Here is a 27818-nt window from a genome sequence, read left to right on the forward strand (position 1 = left end):
CCGAAGAGATACATGGCTCAAAATGCATTACTCCCAAAGAGCAGCTATACCTAGGGTGGCTGATAATTCAGCAGGTCGGTTTTTGTTCTTCACGCAAAGCAATGAATGCAGACAATCTAAGTGCCAAATTACACAATGATCTATTGTTCCGTCTCCCAGTCCTGAGAGGCACAATCCATCTTATGCTGCAACTGAATGGCATCACACCACCAACGACTGTTGACTCACTGATACCCTTGCTAGTTATCAAAGTAAGAGGGTCAGACTGTTGCCTGTGAATCACAGGTAACAGTGAAAGCACAAATCCAGCTAAGCACATTATCTGGCTGCCGTGATAGCTGATTATCAGGAAATAATCTATTCTACTCAAGCAATAACCAAGTCCATCATGTTCCAGCTCCAGTTCCATTCATTTTTTAGCCCTGGCATACAAGGAATAAGGGATATAGCGTCAGATAGTCCAGATGGAAGTGCCTTAAGCACTGTAACCTAAAGTCCCTATGGAAACAAGACTTAAGATAATCAGGCCTTCCATTAAGACATCTGTCCTTCTGTTAGTCTCTCCAACAACTTTTATACTTTTGGCTACATTGACTGATGGCCTCAAGCTTTGAGGTTGTTACACTTCTAGAGGCTTTGCGAAAATCAGGAGCTGGCTTGAAGAGAAAAAGGCAGGCTCACTCATTTGAGAAAAGGGCAGTTTTAACACCATGTTGTGGTGTCTTGTGGACATTGCATAAGTCACCTGATTTATCTCAGGTGATACCTCATATATCAGCCAATACCTTGACACCATAACAGAGAGCAAGACGATAGAGTTCATACTGTCTTTGAGACAGCACTGATGGAAACTTTTGATGAGAAATGCAAATGGATCCTTTTCTTTACAAAAAAGGTTTCAATGAAGTTTTGAACTCATTTGATTCACCAAATGGAATTATTCCTTAGTTCCAAATTTCAGCTCATCTTGAACTCATGGTCAACCCTGTGAAGTAGACCATCTGTTAATGCTGTTATTGGCAGAGAACTACAGGCTGTTTTTCCTGCAGCTTAGGTCGTCCGTGACAGTTTTGCATGAACTTGAACAAAAGACAATAAGCTGAACAGCAAAATTAAATATATTTAAAATCATTAACTAATTAACTCTCAGTTCCCTCCCAAGTACATAATGAAGTTTTCTTAGCCTCATAGTAATGGGGGGGGGATAAATGAAGTTAGTTAGGGACAATGATGTGGCAAATCCATAGGACAAACATCACTAGGACTTCAGAACCTCCTGATTGCCAGTGCAATGCTCCCTTCCCAGCCCATCCTGCCCTTCTGGTTGTGACAAAACTAGCAGCTGCTTGCAAAAACAAGCTGAAGGACACAGATAACAGCACCTGAATGCTACATGAATGAGAGATTGTGGCGGCTTCCTTTAACAATATAAACCAATTATTTTCTTCTGGCTCTGTTTTCCATTTTAAAAAAGATTACTCAAAGGGTTATGCTGGATTATGGAATTAGCTTTTCACCTCTGACAAATGTAAGTTTGAATATTAGTCTGAGTTATGAATGAAAATCACACACAGAATCATAGAATGTTAGGGGTTGGGTTCCATTCCAGCATGGTGCTTAGATGTCAGAAAAACACAACACAAATTGGCAGAAGAGACCCAGCAGTGGAACAGCAAGAGTAGCTTGTATACAAGCACACACAGGAAATGTGTGCATATGGATAAAGCAAAGATCATATATACTACAGAATAGGGTAAGTGGAATTGGTGAGTAGGTTTACAGACAATATGGCTTTGAAATTTTGACACTGAATCCAAATTAGGAGATGGAGGTGTAGTTTCAGTCCTGTTATCACTCCTTGGAGCCATCTTTACCAAGCAAGAGTCATCTTTAATCATCTAACACCAAAGTATCTGGTCTAAATCAGTCATCAAAGCTCTTTTTCAGTTTCAGCAGAAAAAGATGCCCAGTTATCTATTTCACCCACCTTCCACACCTATCCAATGATGGCAGCACAACAAACATGCACTCTCCTTTGGAGGTAGGTCTCTCCCTAAGGCTGAGAGAGAGACTAGGAGCCTAGGCTAGGAACCCTTCTCAATCCCCACTTATGTTTTGCTTAATCTATTTAAAGTCTCAAAACCAGGTGACTGTTTTTATTGACAGTTCACAGCAAAGGAATCCTGTTTATGTGCCATGGAATTTCAATGTGACTAAAATACAAATACATTATTGAGAATGAGATCAGAGGTGTCATTTTATTGGCAATTAGCAGTAGGGAAATAGGGTTGGAAGTTGGAAAATGATGGACAAAAAAATACAGAGAGAACTGCTTGATAAATAATTGGATAGAAATAGTAGCAGTACAGAAGTCCAAACTCCAGCTTCTCCCATGGTATATACTGTGAAAACATCCAACTCAAACTGAGACAATTAAAAGTAGGATCATTGGAACTGTGTGTGTTAGATCTAAGTGCTCTTTGCTGTTGCAGAAACACATGCTTCTTGTAGAAATGTGTGCTGACATAACAGACATAGCTGAGACACAATTTCTTATTCTGTTCTATGAGAACATCCAAAAGTATAGCAATTTCACCAACAAGAACCTCTGTCTTGAAATTTCACTCAGCTCATGACAAATTTTGACTCTCATGATCAAATAAAGTTCCTTTGGAAAATCAAATCAGCAAAACACAGAAAACAATACACATGAATGTTGATCTGGGAATCATCCATTTGTCTTCAGAATTAATTGAAAAAGGAGGGAAAAAAAGAAAGACAAAAATGAGAGAGTACAGCCTCCAGCAGCAGAGCAATGCATGGAATATTTGATTGTTCCTCCATCCAGGCAATTCTTGGTCTTACCCTGCAACACAAATATAGTTTTGGCCTTTGCTTTCAAAAAATACCCACACAGAACACTTTCCTAGACACAGGTTAGAAGAAGATTTCCAAAAAGTTAACAATACAGCTGTGATTGTTTGAGTGTTACTCACACCCCTCCCCCTTATGAAATCACCCAGACTAGACTCAGCCAAGCTGGAAGTTAAGGAATGAAGCTATATTTAGAGCTTAGAACAATATACAAACATATATATACACAAATATATACAGTTATATACAAAGTAAACGTAATACAGAAACATAATACTCCTCCTAGAAATCAGAGTCCCCAGGAGGGCTCCTGACCCAAACCCCCTTCCCCTTCCCTCTTTCTCTTCTTTCAGAAATAACCACATCAACCCACATATATCTAACGTAGTAAATCTGGAGATCTGAGGTGAGATGTCAAAAACACAACAAGGAGGTTAGAGGAAAAAGGGGTAGGTCAGATTAGAGTTAAGGCAGACACAGCCACACAGACCACCAGAAAGAAGGCACAGCCAGAAGTGAGAGCTGAGAAGTGCGTGAAAATTGAGTGTCTTATCTATATTTTGACTAGTTGCATTTCTCAGTAGAAGAATGAGTGATATAGGGTACTGGTTTTGTTTTTTTTCCTTCTTCTCACAGCTAAGGATTTAATTTCTCTCAGCAAAATATTCCAATTAGCCTCAAACCAACACAATCCACCCCTCTATGTCACTCAGTGTTCTGCTGAGAACTATCTGTCTAATACAAAACAATATTCACACTAATGAATATCACCAGTTCAGTTCACACTTCATTCTGGCTATCTCAGATGTAGGTGATTCAAAAGCTCAGAAAGCAGCGAACAGTTTGTTTCTTCACAGATGAGAATGAGAAGTCCCAGGTGACATTGGGTTTGTGCTCACGTACTGTTGATTCTCTCATAGATTGTGTCTTATTGGACACCATGGAATACCTAGAACAGAAAACTCCTAACAGCTTGTATTATACACTCTGAATTTAAACTCTCTCAGCTAAAGTTAGATTTCTCTGTGGGATACACTGGATTTCACCATTCTCCTGCATTGCCCAGTAGGTAAGACCAGGACCTTCAGCCAACATCACCCCTAGGAGAGATTTCCCTTCACTCAAAGGATAAAACACCCAAACAGTTTTCCCTAACGGATTCTTTTCACGTACAACAGGAACTTTATCACCGTCCAGTGTTTGGACCAAATCTGATTGTGCAGATCCTGCTCTGTTTACAGAATCCCTACTATTTACCAACCAGGTTGTTTGTGCTAAATGTTTGTCCCAGTTTTTTAAAATTCCATGCCTCATGGCTTTTAGGGTGGTTTTCAGCAAACCGTTATAGCACTCAATGTTCCCTGAAGCTGGTGCACAGTAGGGTATGTGGTAGATCCACTCAATACTGTGCTCTTTGGCCCAGTTTTTCACAAGATTGTTCTTGAAATGAGTGCCATTGTCTGACTCTATTCTCTCTGGAGTTCCATGTCTCCACATGATCTGTCTCTCCAAGCCAACAATGGTGTTACGTGCAGTAGCATGTGGAACTGGATAGGTTTCCAGCCGTCTGGTGCTTGCCTCTACCATCATTAGCACATACTGCTTGCCAGAACAAGATCGAAGTAAAGTGATTTAGTCGATCTGCCAGGCTTCACCATACTTGTACTTGGACCATCTCTCACCATACCATAAGGGCTTGATTCTCTTAGCCTGCTTAATAGCAGCACAAATGTCACAGTCATGGATGACTTGGGTGACAGCGTCCATGGACAAGTCGATTGACCTATCGCATGCCCATTGGTAAGTTGCATCTCTGCCTTGATGTCCAGACAAATCATGGGCCCATCAGGCTAAGAACAGTTCACCTCGGTGTTTCCAGCCAAGGTCAAGATCAGAGTTGGTATCAACTTGAGAAATCTTAGCAGCTTGGTCTGCCTGCTGGTTGTGTTGGTGTTCCTCAGTGGCTCTGCTCTTGGGCATGTGTGTGTCTATGTGCCGCACCTTCACTGGAATTCTCTCCAGCCATGCATCAATGTCCTGCCATAGATCAGCACACAGAATAGGCTTTCCTTTCCTCTGCCAACCATTCTTCTTCCAGTCCTTTAGCCAACCCCATAGAGCATTGGCTACCATCCACGAGTCGGTGTAGAGGTAAAGGATAGGCTGATTTTCACATTCAGCCACATCAAGAGCAAGTTGGACAGCTTTTACCTCAGCGAACTGACTGGATTCTCCTTCTTCATCTCTTGCTTCAGTAACTCTCCTGGTAGGACTCCAGACTGCTCACTTCCATCTTTGCTTGTTCCCAACAAGACGACAGGAACCATCTGTGAACAAAGCATAGTTCTTTTCCTGATCAGAGAGATCACCATAGGGAGGAGCTTCCTCAGCACAAGTTATTTTCTCCTCTGGAGGTTTGGTACAGTTGGTGATCACTTCCACCAGACCAGGGTGATCGAGACTACCCATTTGTGCTTGTTGGGTTATCAAAGTCATCCATTTAGATAAGGTTGCGTCTGTGGCATGACGCAGTGATGAACCTTTGCCTTTGAACATACAGTTTAGAACTGGCAATCTAGGAGCTAAAAGCAATTGGGACTCAGTTCCAAACACTTCAGAAGCTGCTTTTACTCCTTCATAGGCTGCTAGTACTTCTTTCTCTATTGAGGTGTAATTTGCCTCTGAACCTCTGTAGCTATGACCCCTGAAACCATGTGGACAGCCACTTGTCTCATTTGGAGCTCTCTGCCAAAGACTCCAAGTTGGACCATCATCGTTTGCAGCCGTGTATAGAATGTTTTGAATGTCCGGACCAGATCGCACAGGTCCCAAGCCCATTGCATAGACTAATTCTCATCTTATCTGATCAAAGGCTGCTTATTGTCCCACTCAAAATTGTTTCTCTCATGAGTCACATCATGCAGAGGTTTGACAATTTGACTGAATCCAGGAATGTGTAGTCTCTAAAACCCCACTGCACCCAAGAAAGATAGAGTGTCCTTACTGTAAAGAATATACAACTGGATGTAGTAGATGGGATGCTTTCTGCCACAATCAGTTATTTAACGATAACCATAACAGTCAATAAGCTTAAACATGCATGTCACTTCCAGAGAGAATTTTGTTCATTTGAAATAAGGCTATAAAATTTTTTAAAAGCATCCATAAATTGTTTAATGTAATTTAATCAGCCATTTTAAAAAGCAAATAATATTAACAACTTATCCTTTCATAGATAACTCTAAATAGTAATTCAGACCTATGTTACTGATACAAATGGAGCAGGAGTTCAGAAGAAGAACCTACTCCTTACAGGTTGCTGAGGTATTTTGATTCATACCTACTTGTTTTCCTACTGTCAAATGCCAGTGCAACCACAGAAGGCAGACTGTTGTTACAATGCCAGCAACACTGATTTTATTTCACATTTTGTAGCATGCTCACACTTCAGGCCAAGTTCAGGCCATAACTTTCCCATTTGTCTCAAAATCACTTGGCACACTTTTGGGAGCTATAAAACAAAATGAGTGACGATACCTAACAATTCTGCGTGTCAGGGAAAATATATAGCATTCCTCTTCTGTGGACAAACTGCAAACATGGAGAATGCCAGAAGCAAAGCCTACCTTGAAAAGTCACATTTATGCTCAGGGACATTTTAAGCTTTTGACAAACAGTTAAAGATAAATTTTGCAGTAATAACAGGCCACAAAATGGTACATTTCTACTAAAAGCACTTATAGAGACTCTGGAAAAATGCCCAGAAACAGCCTGACACATAAAAATAAATGATAATATCTGTAAGTTTTCCATAATAACTCAGTAAGACTGGAGTAGTACATAGATAACAGGCAGTAAGGATACCAACTTTCCAAAAGGGGAAATTGGAACAGAAGTAGATAGTGTAAGGCAAAAACTCTTCTTGAAGGTAGATTATTATTCACTGCAGAAAAATCCTTCTTTGCACTGATAAATACAGAAAACAAGCATTTCCTTGGATAAACTTCCTTTTAAACTTCTGGAGAAGGAAAAAGAAAATTCAAGTAAACTTTTTCTTCCATCAAGTGTGCAATCATTACTTTCCCAAGGTGGAACTGCAAATTAACTATCCAGGAGAGATAATTCTCCAGAGTCCTTCACAGCCATGAAGCTGTGATAACTCCATCCATAGTTTGAAAAGGAATGTTTTCCACATCACCTACATTAGACAGAAAGCAAACGAGATTTACTCCTTTTTTTTTTTAATGGTGTAAGTAAGACTGGTGCATCTTCTATGTTCATTCCAGCCAAGTCTACTTTAGATATCTGAAATTAATTAAGAATGCATCTAAGTTGAACAATAACAAACTATTTCTAATACACAAAAAGATGTCCATACAATAATTTGTAGTCTCTTGATTATACTGCACCATTGCACAATTGTGTGGAGCTTAACTTGCAAAGAAGCAACGTGTTATAATAAATTATTTGATGTTAGAAAGCTCAGAAACTCAGGAATTTATGCAAACTAATAAGGCAGACTATCTCAAGATTCAGTTCTTGACAATCTATGGGTCCTATCTTTCTCTGTGTTCAAGACATGCAGAGGAAGACAGCTACTCAGCAACCTCATCTGCAGGTGTAGATCCTGCATCATTCTCAAAAGTGGGACAAAACTTGGAAGCAACACAATGATCCACTGTGGCCTGGTTGGCCAAAAAGTAGGACACAACCCCCTTCTGAGTTAGGTCTGCTGTAAGCGGGCCTAATTGCCAGCATATGCTATGCGAACCCACTGATACCCACTGGTAACTGCGCCAGCCATGCTGGGAGCCAGGCACGGAGACAGGTGGGGTCTGCCCTCTGTCACATGCACCTTATGCAGCTAATGAAAACGAGCATATGGCATCTGTCACTTTGGAAATCCAGATGATGCTCTATGTTTCAAAATTAACTTCAAAGTGAAGCCCGTCGGTGCCCTGTGACTACTCCTGCAGTCGGAAAGGAGAAACCTCAGAAACTCACCAGCTGACACTGATTTTGGTGCATATCCCGTCTGTGACTTTCACAGTTATCTCCCTACGGAGATGTTCTAACTATTGACAAATTGTTATGTTCAAACGCGAATGTCGGAGTCAAAACCACACCTTTTCAAATGTGCAGTCCAGACTAAAGGAAGCAATGTATCAGAGACGCTAGTCCGGGTGCACCGAGCGCCTGCAGGCAGCGAGGGGAGAGAGGGTTCCTGACCTTCTGCTGCACAGTACACAACGGATAGAGCCTCGGGGCAAAACCATCCAATCTTCAAGTTTCACCGCCGCGGAATGAGGAGGATTCCGACCGGATCCGGCGGTGGGAAGACGCCTGCAGCCAGCGGAGGCTGGCGGCTGCCGCGGGAGCAGCGCCGAGGGTGGTAAGAGCAGCCTTGGCGCTGTACCTCCCCCACCACGGTGGCTGTTCCCGCGGCCCTGCCGGGTCCTCCAACCACGCAGGCCGTCACTGTGAATGACCGAGCTCGACCGCCGCCTCCGCTGCCCGTGGGCGCTTTCCCTCAGCACTGAAGCACTCTCCCACCACCGGAGGATCCCCTACCCACCCCGGCAACCGCCCCCGCCTCCTTCCACGGGAGCCACGCACGGGGCGGTGCCCAGCGAAGTACCCGCCCTCGGGCTGCCCCGTGTCGCCTTGGGGGATGCCAATCCCGGCCCCGCCTCCGGCCCTGCCCCCAGCCCCGCCCCCGCCCCTAGGCCCGGACTCAGCCCCGCCTCTGGCCCCGGACTCAGCCCCGCCCCGGCGGCTCGGCAGGCGGCGGGCAGGCTTGGCGGCAGGCAGCGGGCGGGGCATGGCGCCCGGCGCGGCCGTTAAAAGCCTTCCCGCCCTCCCGCACAGCCAGTTGGCGCGGTGCTGCTGGGGCAGCGGCAGGTTCTAGTGTGGGCGCCGCCGGAGCGTAGCGCTGAGTGTCAGCGATGCTGGAGAATGGCTCTCTGAGGAACTGCTGCGATCCGGGCGGGCGAGGCCGCTTCGGCTTGGCGGAGAGGGAGACGGCGGGCGCCTCGCGGCCCGCCTGGGTAGTGCCGGTGCTCTCCAGCGTGCTGATCTTCACCACCGTGGTGGACATCTTGGGCAACCTGCTGGTCATCATCTCTGTCTTCAAGAACCGCAAGCTCAGGAACGCAGGTAAGGGCTCTAGCCCCGGCACTCGCCCCGGCGGCAGCGGGCTGTAAGGAGCAACTGGAGCCCCAGGGGCCCCCTGGTACCCGCTTCTAGCTACCCTGAGGAGACCGGTCCGCTTGTGGAGTCCAGGCCGGCCACCTGATAACAGCAGGGGGACTACAGCGTCCCCCTCTATCGGTGCTTGCTCTATCCTGTGTGCAGGGACCTCTCTCCAAACGCTGAGTCCTGTGGCAGTCCTTGCTAGCTCGCTGCGCCTTGGCTTCTGCGCTATCCTTCCCTGGCCCTTGAGGGCAAAATGCAGGTCATTAAGTGTCTCTAATGAGGCATTGTGTAGTCTCTGTGGAGATACTGATCAGGGGAATCGGTGCCAACCGATTAAAATACTGGAGACAAAGAGCGTGCCCAAAACCGGGGGGGAGAAAGAAGGAACTTTAAAACTTGCTTGAGTACGCCTGAGGACAAAGTGCTGTGCATGTGGGAAAGCGGCTCAGCAGAGCTCCGGAGTCTTCATCAAAGTTCACAACAGCCCTTCATGATCCCGTCTTTCTTCTCACCGAATACACTTCAACCAGAAAGCAGCGAATAAAGTGGGCTGTTTTTCTTGAATCATGTCTGTAGTTTTTCTTTGTGTGTGTGCTAAAATGTGGTGCTGCGTGTTTTATTTGCTAAACTTGCCTTTTCTCTTTGCCGGGCTGGTTACACGTGTCTCAAACTACAAAACTCTAGCTAGCAACAACTTCGCCTCTCTCCAGCCAACTTCTTACCTGATGCGCGCATGTCCCACCTCATGCAGACACACTCTTCCCTCCGCCCTGCTGATGCAGTCTGCTGGTAGTTGCCTGATGTGCAGAGGTCGGCAGCTTTCGGGTATTAATACAATATAAGGTGCATTCCCCCGAAAGAGCGATGTATCTGCTAAAGTTCTCTACCAGTCTCTCTCTTTCGAGTCTACAAAACTTTGCTGAAAACACAACGTCCTCTGCACCATATTGGGCCGGCTCCACACTCGCAAACAGTGGGGTGCTTCCTCACTGAGGGCAAGGAGAACTGCAGGCTTGTGTGTCCCGGATAGGCTTTGCTTGTTTGTGGTTCTGTTTAACGGGTGTCCCTGTCCGTGCGCTGTCATATTTCACATGCAGTGAACGGTGCTCCTGCTAACTGGAGGCAGACGCTCATTCGCCCTTAAGTTAAATGATGCATGGAAACAGCAGCAGTGTGCGGAGCTTCCTTTCCCTAGTCATTACGCGGCACGTGAAGGATGCCGGCGGGTCCCATTTATGTGAGGTTGAGCGATCACATCCACGGAGCAGCGCCCACCCTGAGAAGGTCTGAAAGTGCGGTTTGGGTAGTGAGCTAGGGTAGAAATGGGGAGGGAGCTATTGTGGACACCAGGCGCAGTCCGCTGGGCTGCACTGGAGCGGTACATATAAAAGAGCCAAGTGTTACCTTCAGTGGCAAAGCCGCAGAGAGATCAGTAAAGCTTCACCCCCTGCTGAGCCGAGGAAGGTGCCATCCCTCAGCAGCCAGCAGGGCCGAGGCAGCGCCCTGGTCTCCTGATCGGGCGCCGTGGCCGCCGGGCCGGGTGCAGGAACCGACGGTAGAGCGCAGCTGGGCGCGCCGCCGCGGCGGGAGCTCCCTCCCTCGGCACCCCTCGAATGTCACCAGCGCGCTCCCGGGCCTCTCGGTGCAGGGGTAAGCGCGTTCTCGGGGGAGCGAGCGCCCCGAAGGACAGCGCGGCCGAAGGGGGAGCAGGAGAGGGGCTTCTCCTGAACCACTTCCTGAGCCTAAACGACGTCGGAGGGAGGGTTTACAATGGAAGAGAAAGTTTCAAGATTCTGAACAAAGACATTTGAAATAAGACGCAGTCTTCTTATCTAATTCCAATTAATCTAGTTGATGTCCTTCTAGGATCATCTTTAATATGATGTTACTGACCCAGTCCCAAGGACGTCTTCATATTTGATATGTGTTGTGAAGAATTGCAGGGAGTTCTACATGATCTTCATAAGAGTAAATACCTTTTCAATTGCCAGTTCTTAGTTTTCCATCTGGATGAGATGGCTCTTGTGAATGACACTCAAAGAGGATAGTTTGGTAAATGTCCATAGAGGTCTTTTCAGATACAATTTCGTAAGGAGGGAACAGAATGGAAGAGGATTGCAAACTGAAGTGGATGGAGTAAAGGAGGGAATGGGATGTTGATGGAGAACTAAGGCAGTGGTTAGGAGCCCTTAACTTCCAACAAAGAAAGATGGACACACAAATGGACTTGGGAGTGTTTCTGAGCAAGGGGAGTAGATGTGGTAAAAACTGAAATGGAGAGAATAAATATGACAGGAGAGAGAGTTGTAATAAAGAGTGTCAGAGAAGGACAAGATGAAGCTAGTGGAATAATAGTAACAAGAGCTAGGGAGTCCAGATGACCAAAAGAAAAAGGATGAGATATAGCAACATGAACACTTAATTCTCTTCAAGGGAACTAATGAGAGATTTTTGTGGTTAAGGATGAGAGTTTGGTATTTCAAATAAGCCACAGGTGTATGAGGAATACATTAAACAGCTCTGCCCACTTCTGGTACAGATCTTCCCTTCAGAAAGCAAAACAGGACTTAGCATATTTCCAGGATTAATCAACACTATTCCATCCTAGGTTACACAGAGAAATCTAATAATTGCAAACAATGTTATTGTGTATTACACTCATTAAAATTAAAGCATGATCAAAAGCAAACCCATTTTAATGCTGTTATATAAGATGAACACAAGAACGGAGTGAAATAAAATGACCCATTAACCTTTATGCTGGTAAGTATTGTGTTCAGCAGGAAAGAAATAGAGAATGGGTAGGGTTGGTGCTTTTAGAGATTGCTCATTCACTTCTTAAACAGTGGGGATTTTGCCAACCTTACAACAGAAGGATTGTTTCATAGCCTACAGAAGCCTCTTTCCCACGTTTGAATTTGGGGCTGGGGAGGGGGCAGGGGAAAAATGGTGAAGACTTTTCCAAGAATTGCATAGTATAATTGGTATGAATCAACATGCTTGTCTTTGTACACAGCTGCACTCAATCTGCCTGTGAGAGGCTGAGCAGCTTCTGATCCTTAAAACCGATTTAATCTACAGAAATTAATGCTTTTATAATTCCTAATTTGGGAAGGGAATAACTTTGTCCAACACCCTACAAAATTAAATAAAACTTTGTATATGGGGAAAAAATCAAATAAATTAGCTTGTCTTGCTATTTGAAATGTCAAATGTGTTCTGAGGTGTCAAAAGTGACAATTAATTTTGAGTGTCTTCAATTAAGCACACATAGTAGAAGGCAGCTTTTTAATGCATTCAGCTTCTGAAGTGCTAAAGTTTACATGTGCTCAACAATGACTGCTGGATGTTCACAACCCTGAAGGTGCATCAACTCAAAACCACTTTAAGAATTTTAGGATACATTTGTAGAGTTATAGCTATAATTGTTAGGGGATGGGGTAAAAACTCAGTAAGAAGCACTCGAGAAGGTGGGAACTGACAAGGCATCTCACACAGAAGGGAAATAAAGCAAACCCATTTGTATTTCATTTGCCTTCAAGAGAGGATAAAATCAGCAAGAGGTGAGAATTAGGCACATTAACTCAATATCATTTCAAAGAGTAGTGAGGACTTGGGACCCTTTGACTCTTGGCAGAAGGCCTAATATTAGCCTTGGCCCACTGCCAAAAAATACATTAGGAGAAAGTGGTATTTTTAGTGCATTGTGTCAATCCTTTTCACTCTCTCCACTACTATCTTGCATGTAGCAGCTAACACAACACAAGGAAACCCTGATTACGGCAAGGTACTGTTGCAACATCAATTAAACAAAAACTCATGTGTCTTCTACCTGCAAGAACATGGGTGCATTTGCACATTTAGTTCTAATATGTGCATGTCTGTAGAGATGCACAAGACTTCCCATATGTGTATCTGTGCAAATTATATGTTCTTGCACATAGATTTGTAATCTTAGTACTCATTAGCCTACTAAATAAACATATTTGTCAATATAACCAAATCTGGTACTCCTTTTCCATGCTATTTTCCTTTCCATAGTCTTCCCTCCATATTTCTGTAATACAGCTGAGGGTATGTTTTCTACTTTGTTATATGTCTTTTTCAGTTACTCATCTTTGGCCACATTGGTTTTCTTTTTCTCCTTTACTCTTCCCATGTTATTATTCCTGTCCACTTGGATAGAGGACAGGAATTCACGTCTTAGAAGACTACAGTGGAGATACTTGATTCTTAACTTCCTCCCTTGGGATCCCTTTATAATCAATGTAGAAAAAACAGCATGTAAGTTACTTTTGGTGCTTATATGGAGATGGCATGATTTGGTACATATGAATATGTAATTTTTCCACTAAACCCAAATCGAATTAGGAGGAGTCACCTACATTTAGGTGAGAAGTCAGCATATCTAGTCAGAAGTAATTTTTCTAGTAATGTGCCAAATTCCATTTTTAAATTTCATAGGAATCATAGAATCACAGAATGGTTTTGGTTGGAAGGTACTTTAGGGATCATCTAGTTTCAGCTCTCATGGCATGGGCAGGGACACCTTCCACTAGACGAGGTTGCTCAAAGCCCCATACAATCTGGCCTTGAACACTTCCAGGGATGGAACATCTACAACTTGTCCAGGTGATGTCTTCCAGTGTTTCACTGTCTTGGTCCAACAGGTCCATGTTCTTGCTGTGCGGAACAAAATAATCCATGTGAGGCCTCATGGGAGTGGAGTAGAAGGGGAAAAAATCACCTTCCTTTGACCTGCTTGTAACAATTCTTTTGACACAGTCCAGTTAGCTTTCTGGGCTACAAGTGTATGTTGCCAGGTCACGTTGAGCTTCTTGCCAACCCACAAGTCCTTTGCAGGGTGACTCTCTGTACTCATCACCCAGCCTGTATTTGTGCTTGGGATTGCTCTGACCCTTGTGCAGGACTTTGTGCTCGGCCTTGTTGAACTTCATGCAGTCTGCACAGGCCTATCTCTGGCCTGTCAAGGTTTCTCCAGAAAGTACCCCTTCCCTCCAGCATCTGGGACAACTGTGGTGTGGTCATCATCAGCTTGGTGTTGCCAGCAAACTTCCTGAGGGTGCATCCAATCCTACTATTCACATTGCTGACAAAGATGTTAAACAGCACAGGTCACAGTACCAAATGCTGAGGAGCATCATTCATCACTGGTCTCCACTTAGACATTGAGCTGTTGACTGCAATTCAGTGACTGCCAGTGTCCAGCCAATTCCTTATCCACTGAGTGGTCTATTCATCAAATCCATGTCTCTCCAATTTAGAGTCAAGGATGTCAGTTGTGTCACTGTCATATGCTTCACACAGATCCATATGTACGATATCAGTTGCTCTTTCCTTGTTCAGCAATTCTATATCCCTGTCACAGAAGGTCCCCAGATTTGCCAGGCACGATTTGCCCTCATTGGAGCCTTGTTGGCTGTCACCAGTCACCTCTTTGTTTCCCATGTGCCTTTAGCATAGTTTCCAGGAGGATCTGCTCCATGATCTTTCTGCACACAGAGGTGAGACTGAGACTAGCTGGCCTGTAGTTCACCAGGTCTTCCTTTTTTCCCTTTTTTAAAATTGTGGATGATATTTCCTCTTTTCTAGTCAGTGAGAACTTCACTGGAGACTCCCACAGCTTCATCTGCCAGTGCCTTCAGGACCTGCGTTTGTGCATCATTTGGTCCCATGGACTTGTTAACCTTCAGCTTTCTTGAATGGCCTCAGGCTTTGTCTTCTCTTACAGCAGATGGTTCTTTATTCTCCCAGTCCCTGTCTTTGTCTTCTGTGACTCAGGTGTTGTTGCTGGACCACTTTCCAAGGAAGACTGGGGCAAAGAATTCATTAAGTACTTCAACCTTCTCCATGTCCCAGGTAAGCAGGTCCCCCAGTTCTTTCTGGAGAGCACTTACCTTTTCCCTTTTATCACTGACATAACTACAGAAGCTTTTCTAGTTGTCCCTGACATCCCCAGCCAGATTTAATTCTACCAGGGCTTTGCCTTTCTTAACCTTATCTCTGGCTTCTTTGACAATTTCTTCCCAACTTACTCATCCTTGCTTCCATCTTTTACAGGGTTCTTGTTTATTCTTGAGTTTGTCCAGGAGCTCTTTGTTCATCCATGCCAGGATGCTGACATTTTTCATGACTTTCTCTTATTTTTATTGCCTCACTCCTGCACTGAATATTAACTAGCTATTTTGATCCTGTCTCACCTCCAAGGCTTTATCCCATGGTACTTTACCAAGCTGCTTCCTAAAGGAGTCCCAAGTCTGCTCTCCTGAAGTGCAGAGCAGTGAGCTTGCTGGGTGTCTTTCTGCTGCCCCGAGAATCTTGAACTCTACCATATCATGATTGTTGCACCCAACACTGCCCTTAGAGTTCACATTCCCCAATAGCCCCTTTCTGTCACTGAGAATATAGTCCATCACAGCATCTCTCTTCACTGGCTTCTTTTATAGATGGAGGAGGAAGTTATCATCAGTGCATTCCAGGAACCTGAGATTACCTGCTGTGATGTCATTGCAACAGATAATCAGTGTGGTTGAAGTACCCCATGATAAGCCATGTTTGTGAACATGACTGGTCCTCCCTATCTGGTAGAGTGCCTTATCTACTCAGTCTTCCTATACCAGATATACTATAGTGTCATCTATCCGCACCCTCCCTTTAATCCTAAAATCTTGATCCACTCCTCATCCCAGGTGGAGTTCCATGGACTCTAGATGGTCATCGACATAGAGGGAGACACCCTTTCCTCATTTTATCTGCCTATTCTTATCTGCCAGCTTCCTCATTCACTCCACTCCCAGGTGGACTCTAGCTGGTCATTGACATCCTATCTGCCTGTCCTTCCTAAAGATCCTTTATATTTCTATGACAACATTCCATTCCAACACAAGAGCCATCCCACTATATCTCCACAATGGCAATACGATCACAAATTTGCACATTTACCTTCTCCTCACCCCCTGTCATCCAAGAAATCTGTGATACAAATAAGACTGACATCAAACAAACAAACAAACAAAAAACCCAACAAAACAACAACAACAACAAGAATCACAACTGATACAATTGAAATAATGAATATCCTTCCTGGACCCTGAAATCATTTGCTGAAATAAATTACCTTTAGTATCATCAGTGAGACTGACAAGAAGTTATTTTGATGAGCAGAGCATGAGATCCCATTCTTATGGTTTCAGCTTTTGTGCTCCTGACTTCTTGAACTCTGTATCTATGGACTTCTTAGCATTGGGACTATGTGTGTTTTGCCTTTCTGCTCTTGCCCACATTCAAGATCTCTAGCCTTGAAGTGCTCAATACTAAGTTTATGTGAATATGAATTCAACAATTAAAGCTCTCCCATCTCTGTGATAATAGGATTCAAACTTCTTTAAAAAAAAACTTTTTGCCAATTAATTGCTAATTTATAGAGGACATTTTGATTTGTAGAACTATAATTGTAGAACTAACTTTGATGGATCATTTCTCCACCTGGTGAGAAATGTTGTGCCAGATTAATGGACAAAAAACATGTATTTATGTCTCAGCCTTTGTTTCTACATAATAAACAAGCCAAGTGATTTTAGATCCCTGTAATTAACCAGATTCTTCATTATCCTGATTGGTTTTGGCTATTCATTTCACCTATCACAGCTGAATTATTCTGTCTTGAACATGAGAAAACTGAACACAGTGCATGACCAGAATAATGCAGGTGATGTACCACCAGTACCTTGGAAATAAAAAAATTACATTGTTTTCTGTTCTATCCTTCACTGGATGGGCAAAATGGACCTGATATTCCTTGAAGCCATAGTTCTTTTCTGTTTCTCAATAGCATCACCTGGATGGCTATTCTTGGTGTAGTCAGTTGCTAATGCAGCTAATAATTGATCCACACAATTATTATTCCTTTAGTACCCATCCTCATGCTATTATACTCTACCCACTTTTAGTCCTCATGGTAAACAAAGGTCTTGACATGTCACTCTATAAGTGTGGGCTCTCAAGTTTGTGTTACCATAAAATGTCATTTCATTAGTTCATTTTGTGTTTGATGGCATAATATTCCTGAACCAGATAGAATTATTTCAATGTAGGTTATCTCCCTCCAGCCCAAGTGTTTTCTTTCATCACCAGCCAGGCAGTGATAGCAACAGACTGCACAGTACACTAGCATATATACTTCTAAGGCAAGATCATTCTAGACTGAGCTCCCAGGCATTGACAATCCAACTCCAGCTTTTATTAAATAAAGATGATAAAATTAATTGGTGCAGCCACTTTGTACAAGCTCACATTCAATTTTACTCCATTTGTCTTTACCTGCACCTTTAATTTTTCTTTCCTTCCAAATTTGTTTCTCCAGCCTTGCTTACAAGATTAAGAAACTCAAATATTTCTCTATTCTTCTTTGCAGCCAATTCATGATCTTACTACAAGTGCTATGTTAGCATATATAAACTTCCAGAGATAGTAACACTGTTTTAGTAATCTCTTTACTCCCAAGTTGTTTTCCTGACTTATGGCTAGCACCATTCATGCAAAAAGAAAGAGCAATTGTTCCAGCATGATAGCAAGGAAAGACAAAATGAGTACTAAAGTATCACAGAATCAACCAGGTTGGAAGAGACCTCCAACATCATCCAGTCCAACTCTATGAGGAGAGACTGAGGGAGCTGGGGTTGTTTAGCCTGGAGAAGAGGAGGCTCAGGGGTGACCTCATTACTGTCTACAACTACCTGAAGGGAGGTTGTAGCCAGGTGGAGGTTGGTCTCTTCTGCCAGGCAACCAGCAATAGAACAAGGGGACACAGTCTCAAATTGTGCCAGGGGAGTATAGGTAGGATGTAAGGAGGAAGTTGTTCCCAGAGAGAGTGATTGGCATTGGAATGGGCTGCCCAGGGAGGTGGTGGAGGCACCGTCCTTGGAGGTGTTCAAGAAAAGACTGGATGAGACACTTAGTGCCATGGTCTAGTTGACTGGCTAGGGCTGGGTGCTAGGTTGGCCTGGATGATCTTGGAGGTCTCTTCCAACCTGGTTGATTCTATGATTCTATCCCCCCGCCCTATCCAGTCAACTATACCATGGCACTAAGTGCCTCATCCAGTCTTTGCTTGAACACCTCCAGGGACAGCAACTCCACCACCTCCCTGGGCAGCCCATTCCAATGGGAAATCACTCTCTGGGAAGAACTTCCTCCTAATATCAAGCCTATGCCTATATCACAGCTGAACACTGCTCTTTGGGATGCATGTGGGAACCATGTTCTTTGCTATACAGTCTGGGAGAAATCAGCACTTCCCTACTGGTAGTGAGGACCAGCGAATACATTCAGCCCCTTTTTACAGGTCTCACTTTTAACTTTCTGTTCTTTCAGAACCTGTGGCACTAATCTCAGAGATAACAGATGTTAAAGCAGTCCTGCCATCAAGTATATTCAGTCTCTCTGACATTTTTTTTCTGTATTGTAGATAACTCCTCACCTGCCAGCCTGGCTTGTCCTCAAGCACACCATTATTGTCTTTACTAAAAACTGCAGCAAAACCTTTCTTCAGACCAGCAGCCATTTTAATTGATTTTCACATTCCACCTCCCCCAATAACTCCTCTTCCCTTTTTCCTTTTGTCAGTGTGGTGACAGGGCATTTTATTAGTTTAAGAAATCAAAGCCAAGCATTTTAGGGTTTCTGTCAGTTCCCATTTTCCCATCTTCATACTCTCTAGCAGTTTTCTTTGATGAACATAGCTTTTCCTGTTCTGTTTGCATCTCTTGCTCCTGATATTCTTTCTGAGACAACTTTTCTTCCAGCTAGATCTGGAACTTTTTTCTTTCTCCCCGCCCCCCCTTTGGGATGCAAGTTCCAGATAATATTTTTTATATCTTTAATATGAAGAAATGCCAAGCTTCCTCCACGCTCGAGTCCCTAAGCTCCTCAATACACTTTCTTAATTAGCTTCTTTTGTTTATCAAAATGTGCAAAATTCCTCCTCAGTTGTGTCTGTTTTGTTTATTCTTCCATTTAATTTAAGCGTAATAATCTCATCTGCTTCCAATACAACATTATTTTCTCTGACAGGCTCTTCAGGGATGTCTTTGTTCTTTGTGAAAACAAAGGGCAGAGTATGTTGGCAAATAGACTCTGTACTGAAGAAATCTACTGGGTGTATGTCCAGAACTCCACAGTCATTCATATATTTATTATCTCTTTTACTTACTATAAGATGTATTGTCCTGTTGTCAAATTGTTTTCATTAGTATTTCCTCACTGAGACAGAGGTGGTGTCATCCTTCTGCAGTGTCTACATACTTCCCTTTATCCTTCTGCAGGTGTCTGCATACTTCCCCTCATCCTTCTGCAGGTGTCTGCATACTTCCCCTCATCCTTCTGCAGGTGTCTGCATACTTCCCTTCATCCTTCTGCAGGTGTCTGCATACTTCCTCTCACCCTTCTGCAGGTGTCTGCATACTTCCCTTCATCCTTCTGCAGGTGTCTACATACTTCCCCTCATCCTTCTGCAGGTGTCTGCATACTTCCTCTCACCCTTCTGCAGGTGTCTGCATACTTCCCTTCGTCCTTCTGCAGGTGTCTACATACTTCCCTTCATCCTTCTGCAGGTGTCTGCATACTTCCCCTCATCCTTCTGCAGGTGTCTGCATACTTCTCCTCATCCTTCTGCAGGTGTCTGCATACTTCCCCTCATCCTTCTGCAGGTGTCTGCATACTTCCCTTCGTCCTTCTGCAGGTGTCTGCATACTTCCCCTCTCCTTGTCTTTACAACCCTTCCTCAATGTCATTTTGGCTTTTGCCAGGATACCATCCTCCCCCTTTTGATGTCTTATGGAGACTACACACCTTTCAGTTAATATTTCTCTCCTCTGACTGTTGGTGTAACTCCATTCTAACAGAATTATTTCCACAAAGTTTTATTTGAATTTCTCACTGGCTTTGGATCCCCAATTTTATTGCATAGGTTCTTGGCATTCTTTTACTGACTCTACTGCTTTTTTTATTACCACTCCAGTCAAATGCCTCAGTCTTTGAGCTCCTAATTTCTATATTTGTTGCTGTCACCTTCATGAAGCCAATTTTCCCCCTGTCCTGGGTGTTAAATGAAGAAGCTATATGATTCCTTCTCAGGCTCTCTTCCCATCTCTTGACTTCAAGTTCTTTTTATTCATTTTGCCAGCTTTAATTGCAAGCTGGTATCCCATATGCTTAGGTGAAGTCTGTCCATGAAGTTATGAAACCTCTTCTCACAGAATACTTCCAGAGGATCAACACTCCAAGTCTTTCTACATCACTTCTAGAAGTACTCAGTCATGTGCCCACGGCTCATCTCATACTGCTAGTTAGTCTTCTCTTCTTGGAGAGGAAACAGAAAAAGTTCATAAGCAGTTCCATCCTCTTTCCTATGAGACTTGGTTTCAACAGTATCCAAATAAGAAAACAAATCTTCAAAGATACTTATGGGATATCACTTTAAAATTTGTTAACCAGTTCATAATTCCAAAAGCAGAAGAGAAAAGTGAAACAAAAAACCCCATAAACCACCAAACCCAAAATCCAACAGTATTAGCGATTTGCAAACCAGGAAAAATACTTTAACAAAAGAAACATCCTTCAGCAAAAGCATGAAAACCTGGCAGGAAAATTTTTAAAAGAAGTAAAAATCAGAATTCTAAGTGAGAAGACATTAAAAGAAGTATAGAATACAGTATGGAATTTTAAAACATTACGTAAGCAGGGAGTTTGTAATGAAATTATCAGCCTGAAGGGACTGAAAGAAGCATTTAGGAGTACAGAAACATCAAAAAGGAGAAGAATAACTTCTGCAACATGGGGAATCCTGAGAAGATAAACAGTTACTTCAAAAGCAATAGGAGATGAGTTTATATGATACTGTATATAAAAGAATGGATAGCCTTAGAGAGCAATCATCTTCTTTTAGTTTTTTCATCATCTTTGAGAACCAGGAAAGAAGAGCAAGGACATGTTCAGCATGATCTGTAGATAGAGAATACTAAAATGGAAGTAACTTTCTCAAACACTAAATAAACTGTAGAAGTCAAGAATTTAGTGACTTTAAAGAAGTGCTGGCTCTTCTGTGAATATATTGAGTCTTCAGCATCATCATGGCTAATGCTGTCAAAAACTGGATTCACTCTGAAATGGGTCAAGAGCTGTCTGGAAGGCTGAGCCCAGAGAGTGGTGGTGAACATATATGAAGATAGCTGCTATCCTGAGCTGATAAAACAAAGCAAATTCTTTCCTCTGCAGAAAAGGTGAAATGCTATTGCAATGTTCATCTTCCTAAAAGACAATCTGAGCCATTGATGTGGGCACGAAATGGATTTTCTGAGAGGAAAAGCCAACAGAAATGTGTCTTATTCGCTGTGGATGCAACTCCAGTGTCCTTAACAGCAGGTGCTTTGGAATCTTCTGGTTTTCTATAGTCCCAGTACTGATAAGACTGAGCTGTATCATGGAATCAGTGTTTTCTTGACTTTTCAGCTATGCATGGGCTAGTCATGTCTTGAAACAACAATGGATAACAACAGCCTGAAGACATTCATCAAATGACTGGGATCTTGATTGCTGGGATTACTTTTTAATCATTTATTAATTATAGAGGTATTTTATTATGCTGCTTAATAAATGATGCTTCAATTATATCTGTACTCAGCACTGGTCAGGCCACACCTTGAGTCCTGTGTCCAGTTCTGGGCTCCTCAATTCAAGAGAGATGTTGAGGTGCTGGAATATGTCCAGAGAAGGGCAACACAGCTGGTGAGGGGCCTGGAGCACAAATCCTATGAGGAGAGGTTGAGGGAGCTGGGGGTGTTTAGCCTGGAGAAGAGGAGGCTCAGGGGTGATCTTATTACTGTCTACAACTACCTGAAGGGGCATTGTAGCCAGGTGGGGGTGGCCTCTTCTCCCAGGCAACCAGCAATAGAACAAGGGGACACAGTCTCAAGTTGTGCCAGGGTAGCTATAGGCTGGATGTTAGGAAGAAGTTCTTCACAGAGAGAGTGATTTCCCATTGGAATGGGCTGCCCAGGGAGGTGGTGGAGGCACCGTCCCTGGGGGTCTTGAAGAAAAGCCTGCCTGAGGCACTTAGTGCCATGGTCTAGTTGATTGGCTAGGGCTGGGTGCTAGGTTGGACTGGATGATCTTGGAGGTCTCTTCCAACCTGGTTGATTCTATGATTCTATGATTCTATATATAACTCCTTCACACAAAGATGCCATTTTTTTCACCTGCTTTATATGGACTTGGCTCATTTTCAATGTTTTAATACCTGTATGAAATTTATAGTAATATTACATGACACTTCCACAAACATTGTCATCTTTCAGCTCTATAACAACATCTGTTCGTCTGTTGGTTTAGATTGCCATATTTGCATAATGAGGGCAACAATTGTTGTCAGAAAAAAATCACACAGAGCAGTCTGGCTAAGAGGGAAAATAGCTGCATAATGCATCAGACTTGCAAATATAATTATGTTGACTAATTATAAGTTCAGAGATAGCATTGAATTGTAAAATACATCACTGCAAAAGAGATAGAGACCTATAAATGGCATCCTCAAGTCTCCCAGGCTTGCTCAAATCTTGCCTGCAGTTCTCAGTGCCCTTGCATTCCGAAGCCAGTGCAATTTCTCCAGTTACCCTGGTATACACAGCATTTGAGTTCAGATAGGGGAAAGTACCTTACATCAAACAGCTATCACCCCTGAATATGTGTAATCTAGTCGGAGTAGGCACTTTTATTTCCTACTTTTTATTCAAGTAAAAGTATCTACTTACTAAATATTATCTGCATAGGGTTTTGCTTGTTTGTTTTAAAATGTCTATTCAAGCTATTCATGTTGTGCAGATCCTGCCCATGACGAAATTCATCATTGTTGTGGACTTTAGGACAACTTAAAGATGTTCCTATAAGTAAACAACCTATTCAGCTTTTCTACTACCAATTAAAAGGAAGTTCTACTAAAACATGCTGTTTTGCTTCAATATAAGGCACACAGGTAGCAGAGTTACTACATTCCAAAGCTGTCACGTTGTTCGTTTCTGTGAACTGCATGGTTCTTCAGACTCTTGGGAATCTATCTAATCTGGAGAAGAGGAGGCTCAGAGGTGATCTTATTACTGTCTACAGCTACCTGAAGGGACATTGTAGCCAGGTGGGGGGTGGCTACCAGGCAACCAGCAATAGAACAGCAATAGAACAAGGGGACACAGTCTCAAGTTGTGCCAGGGTAGGTATAGGCTGGATATTAGGAAGAAGTTCTTCACAGAGAGAGTGATTTCCCATTGGAATGGGCTGCCCAGGGAGGTGGTGGAGGCACCGTCCCTGGAGGTCTTCAAGAAAAGACTGGATGAGGCACTTAGTGCCATGGTCTAGTTGACTGGCTAGTGCTGGGGGATAGGTTGGACTGGATGATCTTGGAGGTCTCTTCCAACCTGGTTGATTCTATGATTCTGTGATTCTATATTCAAAAGACTGAGCATTCCAGCCAATTCATTTGAAATCAGGTGTTGTGGGAATAAATAGGGTCTAATTTTTGGCTTGTTACAGAGGAAAAGTTTCACACCTTGCCTTAGCTGGAATTTCCATCTACACTTAGACAAATGTTCCGGTCTGAAAGACTCAAGACAGCATGCAACTTTAGCATACCTTTGTACTTTAAAACTTGTTGTTCTTTTAAAATAGAAAGTGATCTTTTTTTCTTTATAGGATTCAAGTAGAAGTTAATTCCTTGATTTTCTAAAAAGCACCTTAGCAAATACTTTTTGATGGAAACTGAACAGTAACTGCTACTGCAGTGCTCTGAAAGGAAGTCACTCATTGCTGAGGGCATTTTTAGCCCCATGTATCAAGGTTATCAACAATTCTGAGTTCAAACGTAAAGGCAGCATCCTTTATGTATCCAATTGCTGCTAGGAATGGTGGCATTGCCCACCACACTGAGTGCAGAGGTACTCAGAAAGACTCTCAGCATGCCAGTTGCTGCTAGGAATGGTGGCATTGCCCACCACACTGAATGCAGAGGTACGCAGAAAGACTCTCAGCATGCCAATTGCTGCTAGGAATGGTGGCATTGCCCACCACACTGAATGCAGTGGTACTCAGAAAGACTCTCAGCATGCCAGTTGCTGCTAGGAATGGTGGCATTGCCCGCCACACTGAATGCAGAGGTACTCAGAAAGACTCTCAGCATGCCAATTGCTGCTAGGAATGGTGGCATTGCCCACCACACTGAGTGCAGAGGTACTCAGAAAGACTCTCAGCACGCCAGTTGCTGCTAGGAATGGTGGCATTGCCCACCACACTGAGTGCAGAGGTACTCAGAAAGACTCTCAGCACGCCAGTGGCTGCTAGGAATGGTGGCATTGCCCACCACACTGAGTGCAGAGGTACTCAGAAAGACTCTCAGCACGACAATTGCTGCTAGGAATGGTGGCATTGCCCACCACACTGAGTGCAGAGGTACTCAGAAAGACTCTCAGCACGCCAGTTGCTGCTAGGAATGGTGGCATTGCCCACCACACTGAGTGCAGAGGTACGCAGAAAGACTCTCAGCATGCCAATTGCTGCTAGGAATGGTGGCATTGCCCACCACACTGAATGCAGAGGTACTCAGAGACTCAGCACGCCAGTGGCTGCTAGGAATGGTGGCATTGCCCACCACACTGAATGCAGAGGTACTCAGAAAGACTCAGCACGCCAGTGGCTGCTAGGAATGGTGGCACTGCCCACCACACTGAATGCAGAGGTACGCAGAAAGACTCTCAGCACGCCAGTGGCTGCTAGGAATGGTGGCATTGCCCACCACACTGAGTGCAGAGGTACTCAGAAAGACTCTCAGCATGCCAGTTGCTGCTAGGAATGGTGGCATTGCCCACCACACTGAATGCAGAGGTACTCACAAAGACTCAGCACGCCAGTTGCTGGTAGGAATGGTGGCATTGCCCACCACACTGAATGCAGAGGTACTCAGAAAGACTCAGTACGCCAATTGCTGCTAGGAATGGTGGCATTGCCCACCACACTGAGTGCAGAGGTACTCAGAAAGACTCTCAGCATGCCAGTTGCTGCTAGGAATGGTGGCATTGCCCACCACACTGAGTGCAGAGGTACTCAGAAAGACTCTCAGCATGCCAGTTGCTGCTAGGAATGGTGGCATTGCCCACCACACTGAATGCAGAGGTACTCAGAAAGACTCTCAGCATGCCAATTGCTGCTAGGAATGGTGGCATTGCCCACCACACTGAATGCAGAGGTACTCAGAAAGACTCTCAGCATGCCAATTGCTGCTAGGAATGGTGGCATTGCCCACCACACTGAGTGCAGAGGTACTCAGAAAGACTCAGCACGCCAGTGGCTGCTAGGAATGGTGGCATTGCCCACCACACTGAGTGCAGAGGTACTCAGAAAGACTCAGCACGCCAGTTGCTGCTAGGAATGGTGGCATTGCCCACCACACTGAATGCAGAGGTACTCAGAAAGACTCTCAGCATGCCAATTGCTGCTAGGAATGGTGGCATTGCCCACCACACTGAGTGCAGAGGTACTCAGAAAGACTCAGCACGCCAGTTGCTGCTAGGAATGGTGGCATTGCCCACCACACTGAGTGCAGAGGTACTCAGAAAGACTCTCAGCATGCCAATTGCTGCTAGGAATGGTGGCATTGCCCACCACACTGAGTGCAGAGGTACTCAGAAAGACTCAGCACGCCAGTTGCTGCTAGGAATGGTGGCATTGCCCACCACACTGAGTGCAGAGGTACTCAGAAAGACTCAGCACGCCAGTTGCTGCTAGGAATGGTGGCATTGCCCACCACACTGAATGCAGAGGTACTCAGAAAGACTCAGCACGCCAGTTGCTGCTAGGAATGGTGGCATTGCCCACCACACTGAGTGCAGAGGTACTCAGAAAGACTCAGCGCGCCAGTTGCTGCTAGGAATGGTGGCATTGCCCACCACACTGAATGCAGAGGTACTCAGAAAGACTCAGCACGCCAGTTGCTGCTAGGAATGGTGGCATTGCCCACCACACTGAGTGCAGAGGTACTCAGAAAGACTCAGCACGCCAGTTGCTGCTAGGAATGGTGGCATTGCCCACCACACTGAGTGCAGAGGTACTCAGAAAGACTCAGCACGCCAGTTGCTGCTAGGAATGGTGGCATTGCCCACCACACTGAATGCAGAGGTACTCAGAAAGACTCAGCACGCCAGTTGCTGCTAGGAATGGTGGCATTGCCCACCACACTGAGTGCAGAGGTACTCAGAAAGACTCAGCACGCCAGTTGCTGCTAGGAATGGTGGCACTGCCCACCACACTGAGTGCAGAGGTACTCAGAAAGACTCTCAGCATGCCAATTGCTGCTAGGAATGGTGGCATTGCCCACCACACTGAGTGCAGAGGTACTCAGAAAGACTCAGCACGCCAGTTGCTGCTAGGAATGGTGGCATTGCCCACCACACTGAGTGCAGAGGTACTCAGAAAGACTCAGCACGCCAGTTGCTGCTAGGAATGGTGGCATTGCCCACCACACTGAGTGCAGAGGTACTCAGAAAGACTCTCAGCATGCCAGTTGCTGCTAGGAATGGTGGCATTGCCCACCACACTGAGTGCAGAGGTACTCAGAAAGACTCAGCACGCCAGTTGCTGCTAGGAATGGTGGCATTGCCCACCACACTGAATGCAGAGGTACTCAGAAAGACTCAGCACGCCAGTTGCTGCTAGGAATGGTGGCATTGCCCACCACACTGAATGCAGAGGTACTCAGAAAGACTCAGCACGCCAGTTGCTGCTAGGAATGGTGGCATTGCCCACCACACTGAGTGCAGAGGTACTCAGAAAGACTCAGCATGCCAGTTGCTGCTAGGAATGGTGGCATTGCCCACCACACTGAGTGCAGAGGTACTCAGAAAGACTCAGCACGCCAGTTGCTGCTAGGAATGGTGGCATTGCCCACCACACTGAATGCAGAGGTACTCAGAAAGACTCAGCACGCCAGTTGCTGCTAGGAATGGTGGCATTGCCCACCACACTGAGTGCAGAGGTACTCAGAAAGACTCAGCACGCCAGTTGCTGCTAGGAATGGTGGCATTGCCCACCACACTGAGTGCAGAGGTACTCAGAAAGACTCAGCACGCCAGTTGCTGCTAGGAATGGTGGCATTGCCCACCACACTGAGTGCAGAGGTACTCAGAAAGACTCAGCACGCCAGTTGCTGCTAGGAATGGTGGCATTGCCCACCACACTGAGTGCAGAGGTACTCAGAAAGACTCAGCACGCCAGTTGCTGCTAGGAATGGTGGCATTGCCCACCACACTGAATGCAGAGGTACTCAGAAAGACTCAGCACGCCAGTTGCTGCTAGGAATGGTGGCATTGCCCACCACACTGAGTGCAGAGGTACTCAGAAAGACTCAGCACGCCAGTTGCTGCTAGGAATGGTGGCATTGCCCACCACACTGAGTGCAGAGGTACTCAGAAAGACTCAGCACGCCAGTTGCTGCTAGGAATGGTGGCATTGCCCACCACACTGAGTGCAGAGGTACTCAGAAAGACTCAGCACGCCAGTTGCTGCTAGGAATGGTGGCATTGCCCACCACACTGAATGCAGAGGTACACAGAAAGACTCTCAGCACGCCAGTTGCTGCTAGGAATGGTGGCATTGCCCACCACACTGAATGCAGAGGTACTCAGAAAGACTCAGCA

General features: G+C 44.6%; 1 protein-coding gene and 1 pseudogene across 1 annotated transcript in view; both read left to right on the plus strand.

Moving 5' to 3' along the window:
- Positions 1 to 8362, plus strand: part of LOC135173275 (uncharacterized) — a 150718-nt pseudogene extending 142356 nt beyond the window's left edge.
- Positions 8363 to 8735: 373 nt separating this feature from the next.
- Positions 8736 to 27818, plus strand: part of MTNR1B (melatonin receptor 1B) — a 40606-nt gene continuing 21523 nt past the window's right edge. Inside the window, exon 1 of the mRNA XM_064169939.1 lies at positions 8736 to 9030. Coding sequence (XP_064026009.1) covers positions 8820 to 9030 — 211 coding nt within the window. The 5' untranslated portion in view covers positions 8736 to 8819. The remainder of the gene's footprint in view (positions 9031 to 27818) is intronic.

This window comes from Pogoniulus pusillus, chromosome 3 (genome assembly GCF_015220805.1).
Source record: "Pogoniulus pusillus isolate bPogPus1 chromosome 3, bPogPus1.pri, whole genome shotgun sequence".
NCBI classification, from domain to species: domain Eukaryota; kingdom Metazoa; phylum Chordata; class Aves; order Piciformes; family Lybiidae; genus Pogoniulus; species Pogoniulus pusillus.